General features: G+C 44.7%; 1 protein-coding gene across 13 annotated transcripts in view; it reads left to right on the top strand.

Annotated features, from left to right (window-relative positions):
• The first annotated feature begins 1,765 nt into the window (after positions 1-1,765).
• LOC135091522 (serine/threonine-protein phosphatase 6 regulatory ankyrin repeat subunit B-like) overlaps positions 1,766-11,035 on the top strand; it is a 47,671-nt gene continuing 38,401 nt past the window's right edge. For 4 of the 13 annotated variants that reach the window (XM_063989251.1, XM_063989255.1, XM_063989256.1 and 1 more), the window contains exons 1-4: positions 1,778-1,936; positions 2,634-2,742; positions 9,212-9,512; positions 10,623-10,936. In XM_063989251.1, the coding sequence (XP_063845321.1) occupies positions 2,674-2,742; positions 9,212-9,512; positions 10,623-10,936 (684 nt within the window). In that variant the 5' untranslated portion in view covers positions 1,778-1,936; positions 2,634-2,673. Of the gene's footprint in view, positions 1,937-2,215; positions 2,743-9,211; positions 9,513-10,622; positions 10,937-11,035 lie in introns of those variants that run through there. The other 9 variants (XM_063989263.1, XM_063989253.1, XM_063989254.1 and 6 more) reach the window with 9 other exon arrangements.

Here is an 11,035-nt window from a genome sequence, read left to right on the forward strand (position 1 = left end):
AAAATTTAGGTTTAGGAAGGAGATAGGAAAAAATTGGTTCTCGAATAGAGTGGTAGATGAGTGGAACGGACTCAGTAATCATGTAGTTAGTGCTAGGACACTAGAGAGCTTTAAGAGAAGATTAGACAAGTTTATGGATGGGGATGATAGGTGGAAATAGGTAGGAGTGTTTCATACAGGGACTGCCACGTGTAAGCCTGGTCGCTTCTTGCAGCTTCCCTTATTTCTTATGTTCTTATGTTCTTATGTTCAAAGACGGGTCTCTGACACGGAAGCAGTAGTCATTCCAAGGAAAATCAGCAAAATACCTCCTCAGGTCCCCCCAACTAGCAGAGGCAAAACGCCAGAGGCACCTTCGCTTAGGGGGATCCTGAGGAGGGATTGGAGTGATAGGACAAGATAAAGATATGAGATTGTGATCGGAGGAGCCCAACGGAGAAGAAAGGGTGACAGCATAAGCAGAAGTATTAGAGGTCAGGAAAAGGTCAAGAATGTTGGGCGTATCTCCAAGACGGTCAGGAATACGATTAGGGTGTTGCACCAATTGCTCTAGGTCATGGAGGATAGCAAAGTTGTAGGCTAGTTCACCAGGATGGTCAGTGAAGGGAGAGGAAAGCCAATATATATATATATATATATATATATATATATATATATATATATATATATATATATATATATATATATATATATATATATATATATATATATATATATATATATATATATATATATATATATTATAAATAACATCTGTCCCACAGCTGGTGTGTATGGTGTTTACCGTACTAAGTACTCGTATCAACTGGGATTATGAAGTGTCAGTGTCCTGTTGCAAGACCATGACCTAGTCCAGGCCAGAACCTTCTCCTCTGTCCCGTGCAGCCTGGCGGCGTTCAGGAACATTTGCCATCACACCTTATCAAATATCTTGCTGGAGTTCATATTGTTGATAATGAGGATCACCTGAACTATATTTGAGTCTCAGATTCAGAAAACCTCACAGGAACGTCTACCCGACAACGGGCTTGCTTTATTAGGATGAAGTACTGTGGTATACTGCTGCTAGTCACTTTTATCCACGTTGCCACATGTGGATGAATTTATACCTGTTCCATTTAAGCTCAAACACTGACAAGGACACTCAACAAGTGGCATTTCCTTGTCTTCTCCATCTCAGCCCTAGACATCTGCAGACGAGGCAAGCGTCGTCACTGAAGCCAGAGGTGTAACACACCCCAGAATCAGTCATCGCTGCAGGAGGAGTTCATCGTGGCTGTCATTCAAAAAGTCTTCTAGGGATTCATTATTCATATTTACTTGTTGCAAGCTGCCGGCGCATGTTAAGGTAAGATAAATGATAACAGACAGGACAATGTCTTACCAGTAAGAGGACAGACCTCCCGTCACGTGTCTCTGCCAAGTCTGAGAAGTAACTGGGCATTGATCTGAGAAGTAATTGCTATTCAAATGTTGAAGAAAGAAGTATATTAAAACTAATGTTTCTTTTCTTCACGTTGAAAGTCAGTCAAGTCAGCAATGCAATGAAAGTCAGCAGCCAGACAACGCAACTGTTGCTTCATGAATCAGTCTGCCAACTTTTTTTTCCTACTGGCACAGACAGAAAAGGTCACGTGGCTGCTCCTGCGAGGCGATGGAAGTCATCAAATACAACGATTTTTCCAATGCCCGCCTCCCCAACTCCCGCCGCCAGTGGTGTGATATGAGGAGTAATCTTATCACTCTTTCCTCGCTTGTCGGCTGTTGGCGGTGGCGCGAACACGGACTGTGCCTCTGGTGGCATCACTGCTGGCGTTGGCAAGCAAGGAGGAGATGAGTGTTGAGGCTGCTGCAGCGCCGAACGAAAGGGAAATGGTGATATTCACGGTGATATTCACGTAGCATCGGCAATCATTATTTCTGTGTCTTGTATCAGGTCTGTACCTCGGCAGTGCCTGTGTGTTCATATTCTTTGTCATCACTGAAACACTAAGTGAGGGCCGGAGGGCCGAGGGAGGTATCAGTGTGAAATGAATTCAGGATACCTTGTTAATATATGTTACATACATACACACACACACAATATATATATATATATATATATATATATATATATATATATATATATATATATATATATATATATATATATATATATATATATATATATATATACACTCACACACACACAACTCAGGACACCTCCCAAGCGTGGTGGGTGAGCCTGTACAGCCTACCTGTGGCTCCAGGCCACAGGTATTCGTGACAACACACCAGAGTCGCCAGCTGTGAGTGAACACTTTGTTCTCAATGGACGTGGCACTTCAAGGTCAAGTGGTGGAGTTTGGGCAAACAATTACACCGCTCTTGTATCTTTACTGTTGTGTATATCCCACACCATTATTGTGCGCACGAGTAGTCTGTCCCGCGACTATGAAATATTTCTGTCGCGCGACTGTCGCTGTGTCAGGGATCCCACTGTGATGAATACACACACATGCTTATAGTACTCGAGGAGGCGTTGTGTAGCTAGGACACCTGAGAGTGGCGAGGACTGTGGTGCAGCTGATTCAGGCGCCAGCACTGGTCATGAATGTAACTGTTGTGTGATCTGTGTCGTTGTCTGCTGGCAGACACAGACGAGAGAGAGCAGCACGCGCCCCGCATCCCGCCATGGCGTCCAACCAAACTGACTCATCAGAGGAATGGTTTAGGAAATGGATGACACACCGGCCAACACAGGTAAGGCATAAATGGTACTACTGGTACTCTTATTCTTCTTTATCTTATCATCTTCATCTTCATCATTATAGTTTTTATTACTGTATAATTATTAGAAGAGTTATAGGAGAGTCAGTTAGAGGAGAGGAGTTGATCAGACGAAAAGCTTTTGATTCTACCCTGTGTAAAAAAGCGGTATGAGTGGAACCCCCCAGATATGGGATATATATCCATACAGAATTACCAGCTGGAAGGGTGAAAAAAAAAAACAAACTGACAAGGACGACCCAGAACGACTAACTTCACAGAAGTTGCTTAAGCTAGAGATGAGATGTGAAGTTTCCAGTTCAGATTATAAGTAAAGGACAGACCGAGGATGTTCATTGCAGAAGAAGGGGACAGTTGGGTGTCATTGAAGAAGAGGGGATAGTTGTCTGGAAGGTTGTGCCGAGCTGATAGATGAAGGAATTGAATTTCTGAGGCATTGAACAATACTAAGTTTGCTCTGTGCCAATCAAATTTTAGAGAAATCAGAAGACAGGCGTTCTGTGGCTTCCCTGCGTGAAATTTTTACTTCCTGAAGGGTTGGACGTCTAGACGTGGAAAAGTGCAGGGTGGTATCATCAGCGAAGGAGTGGATAGGACGAGAAGTTTGGTTTAGATGACCATTGATTAATATTAGGAAGAGAGTGGATGACAGGATAGAACCCTGAGGAACACCACTGTTAATAGATTTAGAAGAAGAACAGTGACCGTCTACCACAGAAGCAATAGAACGGTCAGAAAGGAAACTTGATATGAAGTTATAAAGAGATGGATAGAAGCCGTAGGAGGGTAGTTTGGAAATCAAAGGTTTGTGCCAGACTCTATCAAAAGCTTTTGATATGTCTAAGGTAACAGCAAAAGTTACACCAAAATCTCTAAAAGAGGATGACCAAGACTCAGTAAGGAAGGCCAGAAGATCACCAGTAGAGCGGCCTCGACGGAACCCATACTGGCGATCAGATAGAAGGTTGTGAAGTGATAGATGTTTAAGAATCTTCTTGTTGAGGATAGATTCAAAAACTTTAGATAGGCAGGAAATTAAAGCAATAGGATGGTAGTTTGAGGGATGAGAGAGAGGGCATGGAAAATCACATTGCGAAGGATTTTAATAGGTAGCATGAAGTAGTCAGAGGGTGGAGGAGAGGGAAGAACAAACCCTGAATTATCCAAGGTAGAGTTTTTAGCAAAGGTCTGAACGAAGAGTTCAGCTTTAGAGATAGATGAGATGGCAGTGGTGCCATCAGGAGGAAAAAAAGAAGAAGCAAAGTTATTGGAGATGTTTTTGGCAGAAGTCACGAAGGGAGTTAGATCTTGAAAGATATTGACACTTTCTATTAATGAAGGAGTTTTTGGTTAGGTTGAAAACAGACATGGCATGATTCCGGGCAGAAATATAAAGGGCATGAGATTCAGGTGATGGAAGGCTCAAGTACCAGTTTGTGGGGCACCTCTGTATCATCTATGGCACGAGAACAGGCTGTGTTAAACCAAGGTGTGGAAGGTTTAGGTCGAGAGAAAGAGTGAGGAATGTACGCCTCCATGCCAGACACTATCACCTCTGTTATGCGCTCGGCACACTGAGACGTGTCTCTGACATGGAAGCAGTAGTCATTCTAAAGAAAATCAGCATAATAGCTCCTCAGGTTCCCCCAAATTAGAAGAGCCAAAACGCCAAATGCAGCTCCACTGAAGAGAGAGGAAAGCCAAAGCTGGTGGTGAACATTGAAGTCTCCAAGAATGGAGATCTCTGCAAAAGGGAAGAGGGTCAGAATGTACTCTACTTTGGAAATTAAACAGTCAAAGAATTTCTTATAGTCAGAGGAGTTAAGTGAGAGGTATACAGCACAGTCAAATTTAGTTTGAGAGTGACTCTGTAGTCGTAGCCAGATGGTGGAAAACTCGGATGATTCAAGAGCGTGGGCACGTGAGCAGGTTAAGCCGTTGCGCACATAAACGCAACATCCAGCTTTGGGTTGAAAATAAGAATAGAGAAAGTAGGAGAGAACAGAAATGGGGATACCCTCAGTTGCCTCAGACACCTGAGTTTCAGTGAGGAAAAGAAGATGAGGTTTAGTAGAGGTGAGATGGTGTTCTACAGATTGAAAATTATATCTTAGACCACGATTGTTGCAGAAGTTAACGAAGAAAAAGTTGAGAGGGGTCAACAAACTTTAGGTCAATACCAGAAGAGCAGCCTGACCTGGGGACACTTGTGGTCACCTCCTCCGAGGCTGGTGAAGGAGTCGCCATGTAAATTTTGAATTGTGACTGAAGAGTGTGTGTGTGTAATTATTAGATGCATGTAGTTTTGTGTGAAGGAAGAGTTGTCTTTAGAGAGCAGGCTGTGACTGCCCCCTTGTGTCGTGACACACAAAGGGAAAAGTTCAGTGAGGTCACAGCTGGGTTTAATGATAAGTTCACAGCACCCCCTGAACAGTGCTTTAGACCTCACTGGGAGTAATTATCGTTTCGGTAGGTGTCTGCTGCCTCCTCCTCCTAAATAGTATAAACTAGTATATAAAAGCAGTATAAAGTAGTTTATAATTGACAGGAGGAGGCAGTAGACACCTGCCGAAACGATAATTACTCCCAGTGAGGTCTAAAGCACTGTTCAGGGGGTGCTGTGAACTTATCATTAAACCCAGCTGTGACTTCACTGAATGTTTCCCTTTGTGTGTCACAACACTAGGGGGCAGTCACAGCCTGCCCTCTAAAGACAACTCTCTTCCTCCACACAAAACTACAAGCACCTAATAACACACACACCCTTCACTCAAAAATTTCAAAATCATGGCGACTCCTACACCAGCCTCGGAGTCCCCATCTGGGGAGGCGACCATAAATGTCCCTAGGTCGGACTACCTTTCTGTCGACGACCCTAAGTGTGTTGACACCCCCCTCAACTTTTTCTTCATTAACTTCTGCAACATTCACGGTCTAAGATCTAATTTTCAATCTGTAGAACACCACCTCTCCTCTTCTAAACCTCACCTTCTTTTCCTTATTGAAACTCAGGTGTCTGAGGCAACTGACAGTAGCCCCTTTTCTGTTCCCTCCTACTTTCTCTATCCTCATTTTCGATCCAAAGCTGGATGCTGCGTTTATGTGCGCAATGACTTAACCTGCTCTCGTGCCCACGCTCTTGAATCTTCCGAGTTTTCCACCATCTGGCTACGACTACAGAGTCACTCTCAAACTAAATTTATATGTGCTGTATACCTCTCACCTAACTTCTCTGACCATAAGAAATTCTTTGACTACTTAACTTCCAAAGTGGAGCACAATCTGACCCTCTTCCCTTTTGCAGAGATCTCCATTCCTGGAGACTTCAGTGTTCACCACCAGCTTTGGCTTTCCTCTCCCTTCACTGACCATCCTGGTGAACTAGCCTACAACTTTGCTATCCTCCACAACCTAAAGCAATTGGTGCAACACCCTACTTGTATTCCTAACCGTTTTGGAGATGCGCCCAACATTCTTGATCTTTTCCTGACCTCTAATCATTCTGCTTATGCTGTCACCCTTTCTTCTCCGTTGGGCTCCTCCGATCACAATCTCATATCTGTATCTTGTCCTATCGCTCCAATCCCTCCTCAGGATCCCCTAAGCGAAGTTGCCTCTGGCGTTTTGCCTCTGCTAGTTGGGGGAACCTGAGGAAGTATTTTGCTGATTTTCCTTGGAATGACTACTGCTTCCGTGTCAGAGACCCGTCTTTGTGTGCTGAGCGCATAACAGAGGTGATAGTGTCTGGCATGGAGGCGTACATTCCTCACTCTTTTTCTCGTAATAAACCTTCTAAACCTTGGTTTAACACAGCTTGTTCTCGTGCTATACATGATAGAGAGGTGGCCCACAAAAGGTACTTAAGCCTTCCATCACCAGAATCTCATGCACTTTATATTTCTGCCCGGAACCATGCCAAGTCTGTTCTCCAACTAGTGAAAACTCCTTCATTAACAGAAAGTGTCAAAACCTTTCAAGATCTAACTCCCCTCGTGATTTCTGGCATCTAGCCAAAAATATCTCCAATAACTTCGATTCTTCTTCTTTCCCTCCTCTACTTCAACCAGATGGCACCACTGCTATCACATCTCTTTCTAAAGTTGAACTCTTCGCTCAAACCTTTGCTAAAAACTCTACCTTGGACGATTAAGGGCTTGTTCCTCCCTCTCCTCCACCCTCTGACTACTTCATGCTACCTATTAGAATTCTTCGCATTGATGTTTTCCATGCCCTTGCTGACCTAAACCCTCGGAAGACTTATGGACCTGATGAGGTCCCTCCTATTGTTCTCCGAAACTGTGCCTCCGTGCTTGCACCTTGCCTAGTCAAACTCTTTCAGCTCTGTCTGTCAACATCTACCTTTCCTTCTTGCTGGAAGTTTGCCTATATTCAGCATGTTCCTAAAAAGGATGACCGTTCTAATCCCTCAAACTACCGTCCTATTGCTTTAATTTCCTGCCTATCTAAAGTTTTTGAATCTATCCTCAACAAGAAGATTCTTAAACATCTATCACTTCACAACATTCTATCTGATCGCCAGTATGGGTTCCGTCAAGGCCACTCTACTGGTGATCTTCTGGCTTTCCTTGCTGAGTCTTGGTCATCCTCTTTTAGAGATTTTGGTGAAACTTTTGCTGTTGCCTTGGACATATCAAAAGCTTTTGATAGAGTCTGGCACAAAGCTTTGATTTCCAAACTACCCTCCTACGGCTTCTATCCTTCTCTCTGTAACTTCATCTCAAGTTTCCTTTCTGACCGTTCTATTGCTGCTGTGGTAGACGGTCACTTTTCTTCTCCTAAATCTATTAACAGTGGTGATGCTCAGGGTTCTGTCCTGTCACCCACTCTCTTTTTATTATTCATTAATGATCTTCTAAACCAAACTTCTTGTCCTATCCACTCCTACGCTGATGATACCACCCTGCACTTTTCCACGTCTTTTCATAGACGTCCAACCCTTCAGGAGGTAAACATTTCACGCAGGGAAGCCACAGAACGCTTGACTTCTGATCTTTCTAAAATTTCTGATTGGGGTAGAGCAAACTTAGTATTGTTCAATGCCTCAAAAACTCAATTCCTCCATCTATCAACTCGACACAACCTTCCAGACAACTATCCCCTCTTCTTCAATGACACTCAACTGTCCCATTCTTCTACACTGAACATCCTCGGTCTGTCCTTTACTTATAAGGTGAACTGGAAACTTCACATCTCATCTTTAGCTAAAACAGCTTCTATGAAGTTAGGTGTTCTGAGACGTCTCCGATAGTTTTTCTCACCCCCTACCTGCTAACTCTGTACAAGGGCCTTATCCATCCATGTATGGAGTATGCTTTACATGGATGGGGCGGTTCCACTCATACTGCTCTTCTAGACAGGATGGAATCAAAAGCTTTTCGTCTCATCAACTCCTCTCCTCTAACTGACTGTCTTCAGCCTCTCTCTCACCGCCGCAATGTTGCAATCTAGCTGTCTTCTACCGCTATTTTCATGCTAACTGCTCTTCTGATCTTGCTAACTGCATGCCTCCCCTCCTTCCGCGTCCTCGCTGCACTTTCTTTCTTTCTGACTTTCTTCTTTCTCTCACCCCTATTCTGTCCACCTCTCTAACGCAAGAGTTAACCAGTATTCTCAATCATTCATCCCTTTTTCTGGTAAACTCTGGAACTCCCTGTCTGCTTCTGTATTTCTACCTTCCTATGACTTGAATTCCTTTATGAGGGAGGTTTCAAGACGCTTATTCATCAATTTTTGACCACTGCTTTGACCCTTTTATGGGACTGGCATTTCAGTGGGCATTTTTTTCATTGGATTTTTGTTGCCCTTGGCCAGTGTCCTTCCTACATAAAAAAAAAAAAAAAATGGAATAGTAGTAGTAGTAGTAGTAGTAGTTGTAGTAGTAGGAGTAGTAGGAGTCATCGTAGTAGTAGTAGTAGTAGTAGTAGTAGTAGTAGTAGTAGTAGTAGTAGTAGTAGTAGTAGTAGTAGTAGTAGTTAACAACTAATGTTTATATCATAGAGTATTAGATATGGTTGGATGCCACAGTCATTAGCGGGAGCTGGGGCTAATGACCTCCAAGTAATGGAGCCCCTAACTGACACATCAATAAACATGGGGTGGAGGTATTAGTAGTAGTAGTAGTAGTAGTAGGAGGAGGAGGAGTAGTAGTAGTAGTAGTAGTAGTAGTAGTAGAAGTAGTATTAGTATTAGTAGTAGTAGTTGTAATGCCGTTATTAATGTAATGAATATGGCAAAAATGAGCGTGCATTCCTCCTTTGCGTTTTTTTTTATCTAACCTTGTGGTAGGTGAGCAATTCATGGCGTCTTTTATTTTTGTCTTAGGAATTAAAAGGTATCAATTCTACTCCCCTCACACACACACACACACACACACACACACACACACACACACACACACACACACACACACACACACACACAGAAACTGGTTGCAGCCGTGGAAGAAGGAGGGAAGGCAAGGGTGAGGTCGGCCATCGCCAGGGGTGCCAACCCTAAGGTCACCATCCCCACTGATGCAGGGCTGTCGGTGTGTCTGGTGACTGTGGCTGCCAGCAAGGGCCACCACCACCTGCTGCGTTGCTTACTGCAGGCGGGGCTGAGCATAGAGGGTGGAGGCACCACCGACACGACACCGCTGATGGAGGCTGCCGGGAAGGGCCACACCCAGACAGTGAAGGCACTGCTGACCCTCGGTGCGAACCCTCTGGCGACGGATAGTAAAGGTGAGGCTGTGCTGGTGGTGGTGCTGGTGGTGGTGGTGGTGGTGGTGAGGCTGGTTGTGTGAGTGGTAAGGGTGGGAGTGAGTTGAGTGTGGTGGTGATGATTTTAGTGGTGGTGGTGGTATGGATGTGGGTGATGGTTGGGTGGTGAAGTAGGTGGTAAGGGAAGAGGTTCGTCTTGTGGTGATGGTCATGGTGATGGTAATGGTTGTGGTGGTGGTGGTGGTGGTGGTGGTGGTGGTGGTGGTGGTGATCGTGGTGATCATAATGATGGTCATAGTTGTGATGACAGTGGTGGTGGTGGTGATGGTGGTGGTGAGGATAGTGGAGATGGTGATTGTGATGGTGGTGATGGAGGTGGTGGTGGTGGTGATGGTGGTGGTGAGGATAGTGGAGATGGTGATTGTGATGGTGGTGATGGAGGTGGTGGTGGTGGTAGTGGTGGTAGTGGTGATAATGATGGTGGTGGTGGTGGTGGCGGTAACGGAGATAGCTGAAATGGGGATTGTGGTGGTGGTGGTAGTGGTGGTGGTAGTGGTGGTGGTGGCGGTGGTGGTGGTTTGTACCTTTCAAATGACGATATCGTCTGTAATGGTAATTAGCAGTACGTTTATTTAATAACTTGGTTTTGCTTCATTGTATCATCTTTTTGTCCGTGTTATTAGTGTTACTTTTACAATGAGTTTTATTACTGTAACAACTGTCTGCGTAGTGATGCATTGCCACTGTGTTATGCATATTAAAGTAAAACAAAAAAAAAAGTTTTAGTGATAATTAAATTGTATGAATTACAATTTGAACCTCTCTCTCTGTCTCTCTCTCTCTCTCTCTCTCTCTCTCTCTCTCTCTCTCTCTCTCTCTCTCTCTCTCTCTCTCTCTCTCTCTCTCTCTCATCCTGAACGAACGAACGAACGAACGAATGAAGGGACAGGCATATTAATCTTGATGATTAAAATAACAATAACAACAACAACAGCACTAATAATAATAATAATAATAATAATAATAATAATAATAATAATAATAATAATAATAATAACTTCTCTCCTTATACGTACACCCACCCCACACACACACACACACACACACACACACACACACACACACACACAGGAAGGACGGCCCTCCACTATGCTGCACTGTTTGGCCAGCAGCAGTGCGTGGTGGCCCTCACGCCTGTCACCCCTCCCACCCCCGTACACCTCGAGGCAGTCACCCCGGTGCACGCCGCCAGTTACCGTGGCCACGTGGAGGTACTGGAGGAGCTGGCGGGTGCTGGCTGGCCCCTCACCGCTAGGGACAGTGATGGCAACACACCCCTGCACCTTGCTGCGGCGGGCGGCAGTGTGACATGTCAGGAATGGCTGGAGCAGCGAGGTGGTGACCCGCGCGTGCAAAACAAGGCAGGACACACACCCAGGGACACGGTAGGCAGTGGGGAGGGGCATGAGGGTGAGGGGAGCGGGAGGGCAGGTAGGGAGGCAGCAGCACCACTGCACCACCACCACCACCACCACACCACCACA

The sequence above is a fragment of the Scylla paramamosain genome, chromosome 37 (genome assembly GCF_035594125.1).
Source record: "Scylla paramamosain isolate STU-SP2022 chromosome 37, ASM3559412v1, whole genome shotgun sequence".
Lineage (NCBI taxonomy): Eukaryota > Metazoa > Arthropoda > Malacostraca > Decapoda > Portunidae > Scylla > Scylla paramamosain.